Source organism: Tursiops truncatus, chromosome 11 (assembly GCF_011762595.2).
Source record: "Tursiops truncatus isolate mTurTru1 chromosome 11, mTurTru1.mat.Y, whole genome shotgun sequence".
NCBI lineage: Eukaryota > Metazoa > Chordata > Mammalia > Artiodactyla > Delphinidae > Tursiops > Tursiops truncatus.
This window is the reverse complement of record NC_047044.1, coordinates 90,944,076-90,963,488: the sequence shown is the minus strand read 5'-3', so window position 1 is coordinate 90,963,488 and position 19,413 is coordinate 90,944,076. Positions and strand designations below refer to the sequence as shown.

The 19,413-nt window shown below is 41.8% G+C and overlaps 1 protein-coding gene across 3 annotated transcripts; it reads right to left on the bottom strand.

Annotated features, from left to right (window-relative positions):
• Positions 1 to 29: 29 nt before the first annotated feature.
• ARHGDIB (Rho GDP dissociation inhibitor beta) lies at positions 30 to 18,121 on the bottom strand. Of its 3 annotated transcripts, XM_004326514.4 has the most exons (6): positions 17,965 to 18,120; positions 8,947 to 9,127; positions 8,172 to 8,255; positions 6,211 to 6,287; positions 2,733 to 2,796; positions 30 to 708 (listed from the first exon to the last, which is right to left on the bottom strand). In XM_004326514.4, exons 2-6 carry the CDS (start codon positions 9,119 to 9,121, stop codon positions 509 to 511), a joined length of 600 nt encoding a protein of 199 aa, XP_004326562.1. In that variant the 5' UTR covers positions 9,122 to 9,127; positions 17,965 to 18,120; the 3' UTR covers positions 30 to 508. The 3 variants fall into 3 exon arrangements, with proteins under 3 accessions (XP_004326562.1, XP_073645118.1, XP_073645120.1); XM_073789017.1 differs by lacking the exon at positions 8,172 to 8,255 and having other exon boundaries at positions 17,965 to 18,121; XM_073789019.1 differs by lacking the exon at positions 17,965 to 18,120.
• Between the last annotated feature and the right edge of the window lie 1,292 nt (positions 18,122 to 19,413).

The window sequence follows — 19,413 nt, the reverse complement described above, 5'->3', positions numbered from 1 at the left end:
GGAAGAAAGCAAAGAAATGAGGGTCTCAATCTGATCATACAACTGTTTTATTCTTGTGCTCTTGTGCTGTTTACAGTATCTCCCAGTGAAGAAGAACCCCAGGGAATGTGATTAGGGACCTTCAGTGAGTCAGCAGCAGCCACAGGAGAATCCAGGGGTAGGAAGGAGATACAGGGACCCAAGGCAAAAGGACTGTTAGTGCTAGTTTGCCCATTTCCTGGCCTCTAGTTGCTCGAATGGGAATAAGAGAGGGAATATTAAATGATTGTCTACTGGGATGGAGAACTGGGGAGATCTGGCTATGAGAGGGGATCAGAAGCGTGGGGGCAGGATTAAAGCCTGGGTTTTAAGCATCTTGTTCGGGGGACCACTGTGAGAGACAGTGTGGGAGAGGATGCAGCGATAAGAGAAGGTGGAGGTTGCTGGAGGTGGGGCTCAGCTGTGATCAGGGAGGAGGGACGGGGCTCTTCCGGGTGGCAAAGGTAGGGAAAGGGATGGGCGGAGGCGCTCATTCTGTCCAGTCCTTCTTGATGGACAGGCTCCACTCCCAGGTAAGGTGGTCGTGCTTGTCATCATCCGTGAAGAAGGATTTGTTGTGGTAAGTGCCTCGAGCCAGCATGCCCTTGGGGGCCTCCTCAGTTGGAGTCAGAAACTCGTACTCCTCTGGCCGAGGCCCGTAGCTGCCAACCATGAATGTTGCTTTATCCACTGGGAAGAAAGAAAATTCATTAGGGTGAAAGCTTGGTAGAGGGAAAACAAACACTGCACACTGAAGAATTTGGAGCACAGCTCCCTGTGATCAAAGCCAAGAGCAATGGTTTCCAATCATGGCTAAACACCAGATTTACCTGGGGCAACTTTTTTTTTCTCCTAAAAACATTTTTTTTTTTAATTGGAGTTCTTTTGAATAATACACTATTCTTTGACCCACTCCCAAAGGTTAGTGATCTGCTGTGGGTCCCAAGCATCGGTGTCTTTAAAACACATTACAGCTGATTTTGAGATTCAGGAAGGTGGGGAATCAGCGCCCTAAATCCATGGGGATCTAGACTCTTTTTATGGAGATGTAGCAGATTATACCATAAAAAAAAATCCCAGGTGTCAAAAGGTACAAACTTCCAGTTATAAGATAAGTAAGTCCTGGGGATGGAATGCACAGCATGGTGACCATCGTTAACAGTACTCTAGTGTAGATTTGGAAGTTGCTGAGAGAGTTGGTATTAAAAGTTCTCAACACAAGAAAAAAGCATTGCAACTATGTGTGGTGATGGGTATTAACTAAACTTTTGGTAATCATTCTGCAATATATACATATATCGGATCATTATGCTATAAGCCTCAAAATGATACAATGTTATATGTCAATTCTATCTCCATAAAAAAATATCTCAAACTAGTTGAGACCTGAGTTCTGGCTTCAGCTCTGCAACTACCTAACACTTTGGAGCCTCTCTTTCTTTTCTGTATAATGAACTTCAAGGGTCTTCTATATACAAACTATCATTCTATGAACAGTTGGAGGAGATAAGGTAACAGCTGGGGATCAGAATGAACAGAATTCATGGATGGAATAATTAAATGGAAAGGAAAACCCAATCATTTGGTAAAAGCAAAAAATAGTGATGAACTGGGACAGATGGTAAAAATAGCCAACCAAAGTTATTAATAGGTAACTGGATTATATATTAAGAATAGTAGGGATTAGAAAGTATAAGTAAAGGTAGGTAGGCAGGCAGGTGACATTTAGTTAGCTGTTGTTTTGAATAAGCTTGGAGGAACGGCTACAGACACCTCATCGGCCTCTTGCCCGAGTGAAGTACCACAGTCTTTACGCCCAAAGGAAAATAATAAACTGAACTATTTTTTCATGAGACTAGGTATTGGAACGATCAACCGAGATCTTTCAGGTTAACAACCTTCTGTGGCATTTGAGTCACTGAGTGGTTCTCTATGTCATGCAAATTGATCAGTGCCTTCCCTAGCCTTCATTGATCCATTCGGAGGAACTGACCTACACATTATTGTTTCACACTTCCGGGGGATGCCGTTTGACACCTTCAGGTAAAAGGGAACTTTACAAGTGCTTCCATCAGCCTTCCACCGTTCACTTCTCCCTGCCCATATTAATGGAAGACAACTGAAGACAGGTTCCCACGGCATGTACCGCTTAGGTACAACTTGTCGAGAAAACTGCACGTTAAGTCATGTGGTATTATTTGTTTCAGTTACAAAGCTTTTCTCGATTCTAGAAAGAGTACTTTTTTCTATTTCTTTGTTTATGAAATTGAGCACTGTCCCTACCCCTCTGCCCCGCCACCTGCCCCCCGCATGCTGCTACCACCTCCCATCGGAGAGGTCTTTCCTATCTTCGATTTCTGTGACACCCAGGTTTTATACTTGTGAACTGATTTTTTTTAAAATTTTAAGACTACATTTATGTACTTTGATTCAAACTTATCTTGGTTACTCTTCCCCTTTATAAGTAATAAAGTTGAATTCCAGAAGCTGAATGCTGAAGGTTAGTGGCTGACCCAGTCTTAACGAAGTTTCCTGAATACAGACCTTGCCATTAATATGTAGGTCAGAAGTATATGTGTGCCTCTCATAGGGTGAGTGTCCACAGCTGTCATCGGATTCTTAAATGAGTTTAGGGCTAAAAGTTGCTAATAACCTGAAGTTTAAGTGTCGGTGAGAAGCAGAGTTTGGTACAGTGGAAAGTGTTGATACTTTACCTTTCACCCCAGTCCGGTAGGTGTGTTGAACATATTTCAGTCCTGACACAATATCCCTGTTCACCTGTAGGTGGGAAGGAGTCAAGCAATTTGGATTAGAGATGATCTTTCATGTTCCCTCATCTTTCATGCTGATCCTACCTAGCTGAGGCTTCTCTGAGGACAAAAGGACTGAAGATTTGGTTCAGAATAAGTTACTACTGTCTTTTAGCACGGTGATGAGGCAGACATTGGAGAGAGGAGGTCACAAGACTCAACGTTACCAATCTGGTTATAACTGTCTAATACTGTGATTTTTGGTGTTGGGGATGGAATGGTTAATTACAACATTGTCTCAATATTCTTCATTGCATTTCTCCTTCCTCAATGGTTCAGAGAATGGTCTTGATCTCCCCTCCCTGATATTACTGGCCAGAAGACCATCCTCATTTTAGGTTACAAAGGTACCCATGGAAACTATTGTGTAAATATCTGAAAACTCCTAACTTCAGAAATGACCCACCTAACATATGAAAAACAAACAAAGAGAAAAGTCGTAATGGAAAATCAGGTCTAGAAGGTGACTTTGCCTGGAATGTAACTGTGATTGGAGTCTAGAGATGAGGAGATGGGTCACAGGAAAACATCCCCCTCATATGTAAATAATGGGTGAAATCCATTTGCATCTGTATTTTGGATGGCTGTCATTCTCAGACGTTGTCTGAGATCTTGCCACTTTCCCAAGCCTTTCAAAGAAAATTTACTAAAACAGAATGAAAATATAGACAGCCCAAGCACTTTGTTTTTCCATGATTCATTCTACCTAGGACTGAACTGGTCTCTCTGTTAATCTTATACAGTCATCATGTTTATACAAACAAATTAAAGTGGCCGTGGCAGCATTAGCTGGACGGCTTGTTTAATTGTTCACCGATGTAAGAATTAAAGCATCTTAAAAATAGGTTCTCCTCGACAATAGGTAGGACTCCCTTTTTGTTTTGGACAGAATAGTTAAGGCAATCTGTCAGCGCTGCATTTTGTTTCGTTGGCAATGAGGTAGCATAGGTTTGAAACCTGCCAGCTGAGGTTTGAAACTGTCACTCAGTAAAATCTGTAGCATGAACCTACCAAAAGCAGACAGAAAGAAAACAGCTTCATTGAAGAAACTGTGGTGAAATGAAACCCGAACTTTCTAATTCCTCTGACTTCCACATGTGACTCATAGAAATAGGAAAAATGAATGCATCTTTCTAGAAGTCTCTAAGCTGGTCTTCTGGGCCTAGTAGAAGATGTGGTCTGGTGGTTAAAAGACCAAAAAACAGGAATGGTGGCAGAGTAGTAAATAAGGGCTTCAAAATAAAGAGACTCCTGTTTTTCTACTGCTCAATAGAGTGTTCACTTAACATAAATATGGTTGAGACAGACGAAAGAAAAGTATAAATATTCCTAGTTATTCTCTTCCTCTGCCTGCACATCCCTCCCAATTGTCTTTTCCACCCCAGGAAAAGACAGTTTACTGGGAGCATGAATAAAAGTGAGAGCCGGGCTTCCCTGGTGGCGCAGTGGTTGAGAGTCCACCTGCTGATGCAGGGGACACGGGTTCGTGCCCTGGTCCAGGAAGATCCCACATGCCGTGGAGCGGCTGGGCCCGTGAGCCATGGCCGCTGAGCCTGCGCATCCGGAGCCTGTGCTCCGCAACGGGAGAGGCCACAGCAGTGAGAGGCCCGCGTATCGCAAAAAAAAACCCCCAACAGACAAACAAACAAACAAAAAAAAGTGAGAGCCATGGAAATCACATATACCACATCTCCTTGGGAGGCAGAAGGAAAAGGGGAAGAAACTAAAAGAACCATCCCAGTTTTTGGAGAGTGTTGTTAAGTTTTGAGGAAGAAAGAGAAGAACTTTGAGAGCAACTAAGAGAGTTAATGAAATTCTAGGGTGTGTTACTGGTGTTATGAATGCAAACTTTCTTGGACATTTTTCAAGAGACATCAGTAAAGATTTAAATCACTTTCCAATGACATATTTTCAGTTTGGAACTGGTGTTTCTTCCTCGATCCACGCTGGGACAGGCCACAGGGAGGTTCAACTTTATGTGGGTTACACATAGAGAGTGATCTTTCCCTGTTAGAGACAAGGCCAAATCTCTGAAGTGGATGGGACTTGAAATCTGCTTTCTGTGCCCACCTTCTCCATCGCCTTCATGTGTAATCCTGACTGCCGTGGACCCAACCCCGGCCTTGCCACCCATGGCAGAAGCCCACGCACCAGACCTTTCCTTCTCATCTTATTCACATCAACATTTTCTTTTTGAATTTTATTTATTTATTTTTATACAGCAGGTTCCTATTAGTTATCTATCTTATACATACTAATGTATATGTGTCAATCCCAACTGCTTATTAAATTGAAAAATTAAGGCAGTAGCATTAATGATTCGAAATTGGACTGATGTGAAACCCATTTGAAGAATATTTGGATACAATGCCTTACTAAACTCTCAGGTGCTTTAGTAATAAATACAGGAAACAAGTAAGTGACTATTATAGAGTGTCTATTACAGAGTAGGCATCAACAAATATTTTCAGAAGGAAATTATTCTGAGGCATATTTGTATGTGGCGTGGAATGATTGTCCATGGACCCTGAATCATATCCTGAACCTCAGAGAAAGAAGGGCTGGTATGCAAATAGAGAGGGCGGATGGGGTCTTTGTTGGTGGAGCCCAAGCCCTGGAGGAAGTGACCAAGTGGGAGTGAGGGGCAACCAAAGCACATATAAGCCATTAAATGCAAACAGTGAATTTCTAACTCATTTGTTTTCAAAGTCAAGGTTACTTTTCTCCTTGATGTTGGTTGCTCACTGGGATACGGGCCTATTCATTCTATGTCAGTTTATCTCCTACTTAGTTTTGCTCTTACTTGTTTACCTGCTCTACAACTAAGTTGTAATTTCCAGTTATTTACCAAGCACCACACCCCCTGAATTTATATATCCTTGAGCAATTAGAGCTGAGGCTCTAGCTGTTCTATTTTCTTTTCCTGTTAATTGATTCATTCGTTTATCTATTTCTCAATAAATAGTCATGAAATATTTACCATTTAAAAAGTTTTGCTTGAAATATTGCAAAGAAGGGATAGATAGTCTCTCCCTGTCTCAAGGTGTTTAGGCTGAATAGGGGAGAAATGATACACATGGTATATAATACAAAGTAATGTGTGTCTTGTGGATGGGAGTATTAGAAGGTCCCAGGAGAGGGATCCCATTGGCTTCAGTGATCAAGGGAGAGTCCAAGGGAAAGGTCCTGGCTGGAAAAAGGCATGAAGCAAAGGTGCACCTGTAACAGGTAGAGCCCAGGATTGGGGCGAGGACAGTCCAGGGAAAAAAGAGAAATAAACAAAAAGTATGCCAACGTGATAATGCAAGAAATTTGATGTTTTCTTCCCCTGATTAGAGGAAGGATTTAAACTTTATTAAAACATACAAAACCAGATACTTACTTTGAAGTTAATTTTGACTCTATATTCAACACCTTCTTTTAGCACAAAGATTTCTTTTTTGAGGGCTTCCAGATCCCCTGTAGAAGTGGATTTTGACAGAGTTAATTCTCCTCAGAAGGACATTCACAAGGAGATGAATGAAGCTGAAGCTCCAGAGCCATTTGCTGGGCTCCTCAGAGCAACATGGTCCACATGGTCCTCAAGTCAAAGAATGTCTGAGATTAGTTGCTGCACAAACACACATTTGAAATGCCTGAAATCTTGCAGCCAGATGTGAAAGAAATGTGATAGAGCTTTTCCCCAAGTTTGACTGCAACCTTAAGGGTATGTAAGATGTTATGGTTAAAGACTCTGCCCCCACCCCTCAAATAAAGAAATAGGAGAAAAATATTATATGAGTGCCAGCTATTTTTTTTTTGTAGATTTGTGGTGTTTTCTAGCTTTAAAAAATGTACTCATTTGGTTCCTTTTTATCATTCTAAAAAAATTTCACTTTTGTACTTAATTTTGCTTTTGCATTTGCAACTTCATATTATTTTTCTTAAGGAAAAGGAAACATCACTTAAGTTATAAAAGCTTCAGGCTCCATAAAACTGAGATCTGCCCCTAATTAGAGAGGTGATCTTTCTCTGCTCCTCTCCCAACGTGATCCTGTATAATTTGACATTCGGGGTGACTGTGTGTGTGTGTGTGTATGTTTTGCCCAATTCTGTGCACCTGCTTCATGTACAGAGTTGGTACCAGCATCCTATGTATACATCTGGGATTCACCTCCATAGCTTTTTTGTGACAGAAAACTGAATTTGGTTTTCTTGCTGCTGGGAAAAGAGGACAGAGACCAAGTTTTCCCTGCAATATCATCAAGCCCTTCTGAACAGAGCAGGTTTCCTTAGCGCTAATTCAGACCTTATCTTGCAAAATGATGGTTGTACCTGGTAACTTTACGCAATTTCGCACAGGAAGAGGTCTGAGGTCCGATGAGAGAGAGAGAGAGAGTTTCTCTCTTGGAGAAATGCTAGAACGTGGAGGTAGCTGAATGTATGCTCTAATGATTTCGGTTGAATAGGAAGTGTGTCTTAACCTCCAGTTTCCTCTCTCTGACAAAAAGCCCATATAAGGTAAAGAGTGGATGTGTCCTGTGTGAGGGGAACCACCTTGCTGTTAAGCCTACTGTTCTAGAGTCATGCTTTATTCTGTCTCACGAGTCCAGTTTTTGAATCTAGTAATAATTTTTGGTTTTTTACTAAAGACCTGCCTTTCATGCCCCCAACCCCTAGCTCAGTGGCCCTTTCTTCATTCCTCCCATTTGCCAATTTTCCCCAAATCAGCCACCTTCCCCGACTCTCCTCATTTCCTCCAGACCTAAGTCTCAGGAAAGGACTTGACCCTTGTCACAATAAAGTGAAAGAAAATAACATGTTAATTTGTACATCTTTAGTGGGGGAAGTTGCTTCTTTAAAAGAATCAGAGCTTTAAGTTAAACAATGTGTATTTAACAGTGGAATTCCTAGCATTATTCAGGAGGTCTTAGATTTCTTCCTGTCTTCGGGTAAGTTCTGTAGCTGAGGCAAGGTCAATATTTTCTCTGATGTTTAGATTGTATAAATATTACCATTTCAGAAGCATACAGCTTGCTTCTTAACATTTCCATCAGCAGTCTTTTTACACAAATAGTAATTCTCCTGCTACCATGTGGAGATAAAAATCTGAAGTAAATATGATACAGGTAGATATATCCAGTACTTACACCTGACCCCTTTTCAATTAGAGACAGAGACTGGGCTTTTCATTAAGCACAGTAGATACTGTGAAAACTATGATTTGTGAACTGGACTCAGCATACCTTACTAGAATTCACTTTACTAGGATTTTTCTCTTTTTTTGCTGGGACAGAGGACAAAAACCCGTTTGCCCAGTGATGCCATTAGGCCCCACTAAACAGAACAGATGTGTCCACTTACCAGTGAGGTCCATGGTGATGGGTCCTGGGGCACTTTCACAAACCAGGGTAAGACGGGTGACAGTGACATTGGGGGCTGTTGGGTCTGCCGGATTCAAAAGGGAATGTAAGCACAGAGAGGAGGTATTTGCGTACTCTGTGTGTGTGTTTGTGTGTGTGTGTGTGTGTGTGTGTGTGTGTGCATTTAAAGTAGGAGAGAGACAAGATAACAAAGAAAAGGGATATCTCCATCTGGAGGAGAAAAGAAATGGAAGTGGCTGATTCACATGCTTGGTCTTAGTGGCCTTATACATTCCAGTGATGTTATTTCTGCTTCAGGTTCTTGTAGGTCCATCTCAGTCCTCAATAGCAGACATTTCCTGAGTGGCTATGGGTACTCTGCTGGTTAGTCACGGCCCATCCATATCTTTGGGCCATGTCTTAGTTCGCCATTGCCTATGTGTATGTGGAAGAGATGGTTATTTAGGTAAGGAGTGAGAAGGAGAAAGAGAAGAAAAAGAGAGAAGGTGAGCAATCGTGGAGAGAAGACAATTCTGAGTGGTAGTCTGAAATTCCTTCTAAACCCTCCCTATGTGTTATTTTTATCTATGTCAATGTCAACTTGCACCTTATCTCCGAAGAAAACTTAATTATCTGGTCCATAACTTGATTCGGCACCTCACTCACTTAACCCTGGAAGCACTTGGTACACTTTCCTTTGCAACTGCTCCTGAGTAGCTGAAATGTCTGCCTTGTCAGTGCCCCTTCACCTGCCCTGCATCTCGGCACACACGCACCTGCTACCACAGGCCCGTCCCCCAGGAGCGTTTTCTTGTACTTTGCTAGACTTTCATCATCTTTGTCCATCTCCTGCAGCTCCTTCAGGGACTTCTGTGGTGGAGGCTTGTAATTGAGCTTGCCATCCAGCTCTTCATCCTCCTCCAGGTGTGGTTCTGGGGCCTTTTCAGTCATTTTGATCTAGAGAGAGAAGGAGGGAGAGAAAGAAAGAGAGAGAGAGAGGACGGTCTATTAGCCAAAAGTCAGTGGATATGAACGATGTTTGTGGGGCTGTTCTTAGCATTATTTTTGCCCTAATGAACTTGTGTAATTGTCAGTGATTTTCCAGATTTTCCCCTAATTCAGCCTCATTGTATTTCACAAAATAAGAATATAATGCATTCCAGGCTTTCCTTTCACATGCCTGAATGTTACCATACTGGGATGTGTCCCTCCTGTTCACTGAATGAAACTGACAGAAAATAAGTAACTCTTTGGGAATCCTGTAAAACAAGTGAAACAACATAGTACAGCTGTCCCGGACCATAATGAGTGGCCCTAGGTCATATACTTATAGAAATTATCACAGTCCTCCAAATCCAGCCAGCCTTGCCAGTGTCAAAGTGCTCAGTGTGTACAATCCCAGTTATGATGGTTTCAAGTATGTGCTAAAAACAGTTAGCTCTTTCCCATTCATTGAATCTTTCCCTGAACTCCTGCAAGAGCTCAAAGGTAACTCATGAGAAGTTGTAGGTCCCTGTGATACCTACCTGAGTGTCTGATTGGTTTTCACCCAACACTGCTAATAATTCCTTGAGCGCAGGTACTAAGTGTTGTGTTTCTCTTGAATCTCCCAAGACACTGAAATAGTTCATCCATTTTATAAGCGTTCATTCATTGACTTAATAGGTTCTATATATAAAGATCTTCTGTTCTTTTGAAATGACACAAAATAGCAAAGGACTCTAAATTCCTCCAGACAAATTGTAACTGTGTCTTTAGTACTTTCTATCAATTTCCACTTCCCTTTTAGTACCTCTCTACCCTCTCGAGATCTCCCCTGACTGACCTTATGCTCTAAGACCTCACCTGGGCATACTCTGGGGTCTGTCTTCTTTCATCATCATTTATATTTACTTGTTTTGTGTTAAAACATTGAGGGAAGATCTAATAAAATTATTCACACATAAGTGTTGATGAATGAATAATAAATTTTAAAATTATTCCTCTTAGGGCATGTATAGTCAGAGCTTTTCAGAGCTGAAATGAACCTTAGAGGTAATATATTCCAAACCCTAATTTAATCATTGAGAACCTTGAAACCCAGAGGTTAAAAGAATTGCCCAAGTTCACATAGCAGGGTGAGATGCCGTGTCTTAATAAAGAGGAAGAAATCTCTACTGGAAGAATTTCAGGCCCCATGGCTGGAAGCAATGGAGCTATTTGGGGGAAACAAGGGAGATATTTGGAGAAGGAGATAATGTCCTGATTTCCTTTTGCTCTGCTCTGAGGGTAACTCTCTTCCCTGTTTTGGGTAAAGGCTTTAGTGCTCGGAAGTGGCAGAACACTAAGTAAATACCTATCACATCTCATCCTGAGTGACTCTTCAAATCTCTAAAAAGTCTCCTGAGAGTGAAGCTGTGTCTGGCCAAAGTCAGTTATGATTTTGAGTCTCAATGTCACTATTATTGGCAAGAGGAAGAAAAATAATTTGGAAGTGAAGCCAAACAAAAACAGTTTTAACAGAATAAAAAAAGGGAAGGAAGAGAAATCATATCTCCTGGCTCATCCATCCTCTTCCAGCAAAATAACAAGCCAAACACTGTGACTCTTGGATCAACTCTGAAAACAGTATTGCAATGCCCAGGTCCACTTCCTGTGTAGGAAGGAAGCATGTAGGCCTGTTCCTGTGGCAACTCTTGCTTCAGCTACAGAATCAGCTCCACTCAGAGTTGAGCCTCTAGAGAAGATCACAATAAACAGAGTGACTAACTCACCTCATGTTACAAAAAACACTCAGGGAAAGTGAATGAACTGGTTGGAGAAACAATGAAGGATACAGTGGGTGGAGGTTGTAGGTTGTGGGTAGTTTAAGGACAACCATTAAGTCACACATAAAGAGCAACCCAGAGGAGACTAATCAGATGAGACAGGTTCTCCTCTGGAGCCTGACCAGATATCCAGGGTAGAGGTCACATAAGAAACCTGCAGACAGAGCATCAGGAAAGCTATCTACAGATGAAAGCATCTCAGGCCCCATAGGCAGGACTTTCTGGAATATATTGCTTGGTTCTAACAAGTCATGTGCTTGAAGTTTGACCATGAGATGATGACATCACAGAAGATCACGGTGACTTTAATAACCTAGGGAATTGTAATTCTGCACCCTCAAATCTCAACTTTGAAAGGAGAGAGAGAGAGAGAGACAGAGAGAGAGAAAGATCTGGTCTAGGACAGCATTTCCTAACTTCTCACAGTGTAATCATTGACAAGTCAATTTATCTGTCATCTAGAGCTTGATCTTTTCATTAGTGAATCTGAGACTTGTGTCACTTTTAAATTTCCTTGATTCATTACAGATACAATAATTGCTCTATAGAAATGAGCCAAAAATTTATTTAAAGGCATCGAAGATCAGAGGATAATGTGGGATTACTATATGAAATTGTAGAAGTCAAGAGGAGGAAATTCGGGACAACATGAAAATAATTTGGTCTAATTATATAGCATAAAAAAAAGAGATATGTAGTCAGATGACCCCAAACCAGTTCACTCTGGAGAGGTGATTGGAAAAAAAGATGAAAATGTCATAATATGGCAAATAAAGGACTGGAAACCACTTCTTAGGGAAAGGCCTTTTGAAAGCAAAATGAAGGTCACAAATATATGATGAGCATCTAGTATTTACAAGACACTGTACTTTAGCACATACTGATACTTGTTATTCTCCAAAGTGGAGAAGACATTGGAGGAAGAGCAATCTAGCCATACCAAAAAGCCCAGCTTGTTTGACTGACGGTTCTTAATCTTTTTGGAGATTACAAAGCTCTTTAAAAATCGGGTAAGGGTCATGGTCCTTATAAAAGGAAAAAAGGAAAAAGCCCATGAAGTTGTGCACGCAGTACAGGGGTTCATGGACTCCTGAAGTCCTTTGTAGATCCTACTGAAGTCCATGATTAAGAACATGACCTTGAAACTGTAACTTTTGGAAACAATGAAGCAGAGCGTTGAGTGTTAAAGGGGAAGCTTGCTTGTCTCTGAAGCCTGGCCAGACCAATGCCACAACTCAGCCTCAAGCCACGGATCCTGTCTGTGAACCTGAAACGTTGCCCCTCAGAAGCAGGAGAAGAGACCATGTAACATCTGGATCTGACCACAAGCCCAGCAGAAGAGCGATAGTGCACAGGGGGCGGTTTTAGGGAAGAGTTCTGGGTCAATCTATTTGATTTTGGATAATTATTCCCTCGCTGAACTAGGCCTCATCATGCATGAGTTTTCATTCTGGCTTTGCCACTAACTAGCTGTAACCCTGTGAGCAAATGTTCCAACTGCTGTGATCTTCCTTTCCTCATCTTGGGAAGTGAGGGGTTAGGGCAGACCATCTCTAGGTGCTTTCCTTTTCTAAGGCCTTTACCTGTAGTCAAGTGTCAGCTAAATTAATATTCCACTACCTTATTTCACCGGTGTATATAAGAGACTACCTACCTCTGTTTTACTATTTCAAATTTATGTGAATTCCCCAAAGATCCTACATTTTCAATTTCACAGTTCATTTCCGGGGAACTTCAGATTCTCCCAAAGCCCCAACTGGTTTATATATCTTGACAATGGTTTCCCAGACCACCTGTGTGTGTATATTGAATTACAAATACAATTTTCCTTTTTTTTTTTTTAATAATTTTTACTGGTTTTTTTTTTTTGGCCGCACCATGCAGCTTGAACGATCTCAGTTCCCTGACCAGGGGTTGAACCCGGACCATGGCAGTGAAAGCCTGGAACCCTAACCACTAGGCCACCAGGGAACTCCCTCATTTTCCTCTTTTCCATTTTATGGGTGCTGCTGAAGTGAAAATAGTAATTTTATGGAAATTCCAGACTTTTTTCTAATCTCATCATCTAAAGAACAGCTGGTTTTGTAATTGATGATCATAATTCTAAGAGTTATCACTTATAAGTGCTAAATGCTGTCATGAGGATTATCTCATTTAGTCCTCACCACAACCTTAAGGACTGCCGTTATCACCATTCCCTTCTACAGACCGGGAAACTAAAGGTGAGGTCAGTAACTTGCCCAAGAAGACTTGCTGTGTAAGTGGCAGAATGAATATCTGAGCCCGGGTGGTCTGACCTGAGGTTCTACGCTCTGTCGCTCCAGCTCTCTTTATTAAGAAGTAATCATGAAACTGGAGAGCTCGTTTGATCATTGTGGGAATCTCCCTGGGGGGTGCACAGGCAGAGGTAAGTGCTGCTTTGCAAAACTCTGCAGGGCGGCTTTAGCAAGTCAGGGAAGTGTCACATAAAGAGGGTTTTCAGTGCAACTAGGCTCCACGTCCCCTTGCGCAAGTCACTGAACCTCTGCTCCAGTTTTGGCCTCTGCAAAATGAAATCATTGTGTTAAAAGATCTCTGAGACCCCTTCACAATTCAGTGACCCTAATGCTCCTTAAGTTAAAGAAGCTGTAAAACAAGAAAGGGAAAGAGGAAGTGGAGGTGAGGTTGGGGAGTACCCAGCCCATCAGCACAGAACGTTCTTGTTGGGGTCTGCTCACCTCCCTCTGCAGCTCACCCCCTGTTCCACAAAGAGCAGGGTTGTTTTGTTTGTTTGTTTCTTTGTAGGTTGTTTTTGACTTTGGTTCTTTACACAGTAGAAGTGAAATGGAGAATTATCAATGTTATATTTCATAAGGCCCCAAAGCACATATGCTTTTTTTTTTTTTAATGTGCTCACCACTCTACTTATCTATTTCCTGCTTCACAGATGCCTACACATGTGAATTTTCACAGCAAACCCACACACACCCATGTTTAGTATTCAGTGAAACAGTGCCAAGGTTTAGATGGGCTGAGGCAGCAACTTAATCTTCTCAGGCTCAATTAAAATGCCAGATTAAATTAGGGTGGGTACTCATGGCGTGAGTGTAACATAGCACAAATCGGTGTTTTTGCTTACAAATTCAGTGAAATTTCCAAGACACTGAAAGTGAAAGGCACTTAAGAATTTACCAGTCTCCAGGATGGAGCACACTCTACTGGTTCATTAATGCAGTTCTAAATCATTGGAGGGCAAGAAAAGGTAAAACTCTTGAGTTTAGATGAAACAAATCACCTGGTTAATTCATAGAAAGATGACCCTGTATGTCTCCTGGAACTTGAGCTTTGAGACCGATGGGCCAGAAATTCAAAATATGTATCCACGATTGACTTTTTATGGGACTTAAGCCAGTTATTAACCTCATTGAGCCCAAGTTTTTCCACCAGTAAAGTGGGAATAATAATCTTTCTTTACAGGGTTGAAGAGTAGGAGAAAACATGAAAAGTTCTTGGACTGTCCTGGTCAATAGTAGATGTTCAATAACACTCTATTCCCTTCCTCTCCTCCCTTCCTGGTGCCGCTGTCTGTTTTGCTACAGTTTCAGCTTCAGCAAGGTAACTGACTGTCAGACACCAATGCTTTCTTTTGGATCTGCAGTGTTGACAAGCTCATCTCCTTCCTTCTTAAAAATAGATCTTGTCTCTTTGAGGAGTACGAAAGAGACAAGAAGTTCTGGGAACTGCAAGGATTGTTTATGAACTGAGTCAGCCATAAAATAGGACTGTCACTATTATATTTCTTTAAAAAGCCATTAAATTTTAGATTCTATTTATTGCTCCCTTTCATAAGTGAAGCCAAGGGTCACTCCGTGAATGATGGGAAATGACAGGAGACACAGGCACAGCTAATGGAGAGAATTCCCTCTGGCTCTGGAGCAAAGTACAGTGGAGACTTAACTCATGCCCCGAAGTCGCCAGTTGCTTCTTAGATGCACAGGCCGGGAGTATTAGATAGAAGAGTAAAGTGGAGGGAGAGAGAGAGACAAATGTGGAAGCCGCAGAAGTAGGGGGTTTCCGTCAGAGAAGTACCTACGTGAGCATCAGCTTTCCCTGTCATCTTCATTTCCCAATGTCCAGGATATGCCCACTTTCCCCACATCTGGGGCTGTAGCTTTCCAGCAGGTCATGGAGAGCTGGACCCTCTCAGGGCTAGCGGAGGAGGATTTGGGTCTGCTTTGCTGTCTACGTGGTAATTTGGCTCATTTGGGGAATCCAAGTTTATCCTTTGGGACTCCAGAAGCTGTCTTGTTTCTGGCTTCCTTTCTGGTGTGTCACTATTCCCTAGTGACCGAGAGGAATTGGTGCTTCCAGGGCTTCTCAGAGCTGCTCTTTACCACCCCCCACCAAGAACATCTGAAAGTGCAGTGCTGGATAAGAGGAACCAACCCCATGCCTGAGAGGGCAGTGTCTTGTTACACTGTCTTGTTACAATAAACATTAAGATCAATCAGAGGAGGGTACAGGTTCCTAGAAGCAGAATTATTTAGCATTTCCCTTGAAAGAATTATTTCCTGAGAAATAATACATCATTCCTTCCCGGACATTCATAGTACAGTTGGTCTTCTGCTGATACTGAGGGCACGGGACTCAGAGCATCCGTGGATTTTAGTATCAAGGAAGAAGGGGGTGGTCCTAGGACCAGTGCCCCGTGGACAGCCAGATTCATACGCAAAAGGAGAGAGAACTCAGCGGACGCATTCATCTTTCCTGAGCCTCTACTGTGTGAAGTCACTCTACTTCCACAAACATTCATTTTAAATAATCCTCAAAGAAAACTGCATTAAGTCAGCCATTATTGGGCAAAAGACTACACTGCAATTATTGGATCCATTCACAGAGGTTTTAAATTAAGCATGAAAAGTTAGACAGAAGTAGAGACAATTTTTATAAGCACAAATGGTGAATATCAGCCCCTCTAAGAAAACCCAAGTGAATTTTTACAAGCTCTGGCTGTGGAAACCAGAGTGTGTGCAAACCAGCAGGGAGGGACTCAGTGATTCCTCCTTGAATGGATAAATGTTGAAGTTTCAGGAGTAACATGAGACCCGTCTCTGGGGGTGCCAGTATGGACTCTAACCCAAGATCCTGGGTGACAGTAACACTGACCCAGGAACAAGGATGCTCAGAATGTGGGATTAAAGAATCTTTCTTCCACGGGCATTTCCTAAAATGTCCCTCTGAGGCATTGTAGCTACTGGTTCTTTTTTGCACCAGTGTGTGACCTTAGCCAAGTCATTGAACACTTCTGAGCCTTCCTGTCCTCACTGTGTCCTCTCAGAATTCAGATTTATAAATTTCTCATACCAGATCTGACCCAAAGAAGGCCCTCCACGTAAGTTGTTTCTCTTTCTCTATCTGCTTAGTTTTTCCTCCCCCCAAGGCATCTCTCTTCCTGCCAGCTGAAGTTTGGAATTTATTGTGCTCCCATGAATTGGTCGGGGCGCTCATCTTTCCATCTGATTGACTCTGCTGTTCTGAGCTTCCACTGAAAACAGAACCTTGACATTGCTCCGAGGATACTTCCTGAGGGACAAACTCACGGTCTCCCAAATAAGGACCGAATTCCAATGCCTGGAAGATGCCAGCCTTTGTTTGGCTAAAACCTGGTTATTCCGCGTGTGCTGGATCTGTGCGGTATGGATGGGGAATGAACTATTCTCTCAGAAGTCCACACATCTCAGGAAATAATAAGATGATCTTACTATGCCTGTGTCATATCTGGATTTGGGAGGGATCTTTCCTTATAAAGGTAACGAAACAAAGCAATGGCGAAGGTGAATGATGGTTGCCTATGACTGGACTCTCTGGGGCCAGCACAGACCGCTTGATTCTTCTCTTTGCTTAATCATTCCTGCACTGAGGCTCCAACATGCTAACCCTGAATTCAGTGGTTCTTGGTCTCTACATGAAGGGGTGACTATGGGACCTCCATGTAGGAGAAATCTGCATTCCCCGACCCTGAGCAGAAGAACAGCTCAGAGTTTATCAGACCCATGCCACAAGTTACCCTAGGTCCAGAGTTTAATTACAGACCACTTTCTAAAACATGCTGCCTAGGATATCCTCTAAAAAGGAAGAAAGTATTTCCGGTCACACCTAAAGCACTTCTCATGGCTGCCAGATTCAGACCCTGACATTTTGAAGGCCCACTGACTGGGGGTCCTATCTGGATTTTTCTAGAATGTATCTCTTAATAAATTGTTTGGTGTCTTCTGTATTTGCTTTGAGTTCTCTCAGAGGTAAAGAGCTGGTCTTTGGCAACAACAGCACTTATCTTTTTGCCCATCTCACTGGCTCTTGCTAATGGTAGAAATGCTATCCCTGTAGAGTGATGAGTAAATAGCCATGCTCCCCCTTGGATAATTAAATCCCACTGTACCCTAGGGGAGGCTTTCATTATGCATTTCTCTTACATCCCCAGAAAATTCTTCAGTGGAAAAGAGCTTAATATTTGACAACTTTGAACCATTTTTTTCTTTTCAACCAGTCCCTTTAAAGTCTGCCTATAAACAGGAAACCACACATCTCCACCCCAGCAGAAACCCACCATCCACCAACGCGTTTCGTATCAGTTTGGATCTACAGTCTTTTTGCTTCTGAGCTTGGCCAGATGCCGGCTCCAGCCTTGTAGGAACCTGGCCAGGCGCGCCCAGTGGGTACATTCAGAGCCTTTTTCCAGGACATCCAGAATTTATCTCCTGGGCTGCAGCACTCACCCTCCCTCACCGAGGTGCCTCCCCTGAGTCACTGCTGCCACTCCCGCTCTGCCGCTCTGACTTCCCCTTCTCTGCAGCCTCCTTAGGTACTTTCTTTTCATAAAGTTTGTTTTAAAGAGGCACAGCCCCTCTCAAAAAAATAAACGTAGAGGACTGTAGTCTGGTGTAGAGATTCCTCCATTTGTCTGTGCTCACCTGTAGCCTCCCCTACCCTGAAGGTATTTCAACTTACATTCAAGGGTTCACGTCTCCGTCCTGGGTGCCTCTGTCTCTCAAGGCTGACTTCTGAGCACTGGCAGTTAGAACAGGAAGGAAGTTGTGAGAAAAAAAAAAAAAAAGTTTTAAACCTACTTGAAGAGGAAACCCTGGGCTGTCTCAAATCCTGTTCCTTTGCGCTGTGTATCTCTTGATCAGCCAACTCTGAACAGCATTCCTGACGATTCATGGCACATGTGAGAGCATGGCCACCCACGTGAGCACGGATATACCTCAGTGTTCAGACAAGGGTCTGGAGCTTATAACTGTGCGCCCTATGGATAATTGTGTGGATATGTCTAAAACTCAATTTCCGTGCATACGCTTCTGAGGCAAGTAATCTAAAACCAGTAGCAGAAAATTCACATAGACCTTACTTTGTATCACTAACTTCTGTTCCTTTGGGGTCTCTGCCAGCTTCCTTATCAGCCAGATATTTTGAAAGTTAGCTGGTAGTGAATGCTGGGTGCTAAGACATTATGAATTTTAACTACATGTATTTAGCCCTAAGTCTTAACATTTGTCCTCAAGCTGAGCTTTAGAGTTTTGTCGGTCATAATTTCAAGATGTAGCGTGTATTCCAGCACAAACCGTCAAATGTTATTTATTGTAGTTTTCACTAATTTTTCTTTTAAATTAAAAGAAGCCAAAGCACTGTTTTGATTAAACCTCGGAATGCATTACAAAATAAAACTTCATTAATTCATAGTCTTCTAACTGAGAACTTGTTATAATTTAACAAGTGCTAAAACTGTCTTTGTACCTTATTTGAGGAAATGGCTTGTGAAGTAATTTAAATGGAAACAAGTTGCAGAGGCCATATTTAAATCATTTGCGGGAACAAACAGTTTTTAAAGCACCCAAGCCACATTTTCACTAGACGTTTCCATTGTTGCTGCCAATAATAAATGCTAATTTATATTAATATTTCAGTATTTACATTGTTCTAATATGTTTAGAGCTGACTAATTATGCAAACTGACATTTATTATGAGAAACTGACATTTATTTTGTAGTCATTTAAATGTAGTGCATTCTGTCCACGTCATTTAGTAAGTTGAGGTCACCAGCTGGATCTTATCCTTAGTCAATGGAACTGAAATAAGTAAGGAGGTGGTGGTCATTTGATGGGAGAAAAGAGATTAATCTAGAAAAATATGAAAAGGAAAACAGTATAGAATTAAAATTAATAAAAGTGAGGAAAACCAAATACAGATTTAGTCTATAAATTTCAAAATGCTGTAGATAGGACATAGCCTTTGAAACAAAGTATCTGACCATATTATAAATAAAAGCGAATATTAATTTACACAGAAGGTAGTAAAGTTTGTAGCTCAGAGCTCTCAAGAAGGGACATATTTCTTCTTTCAATAATATTTTTTGAGCACATAAATATATGTGCTAGGTATTGTTCTAGACACTGCAT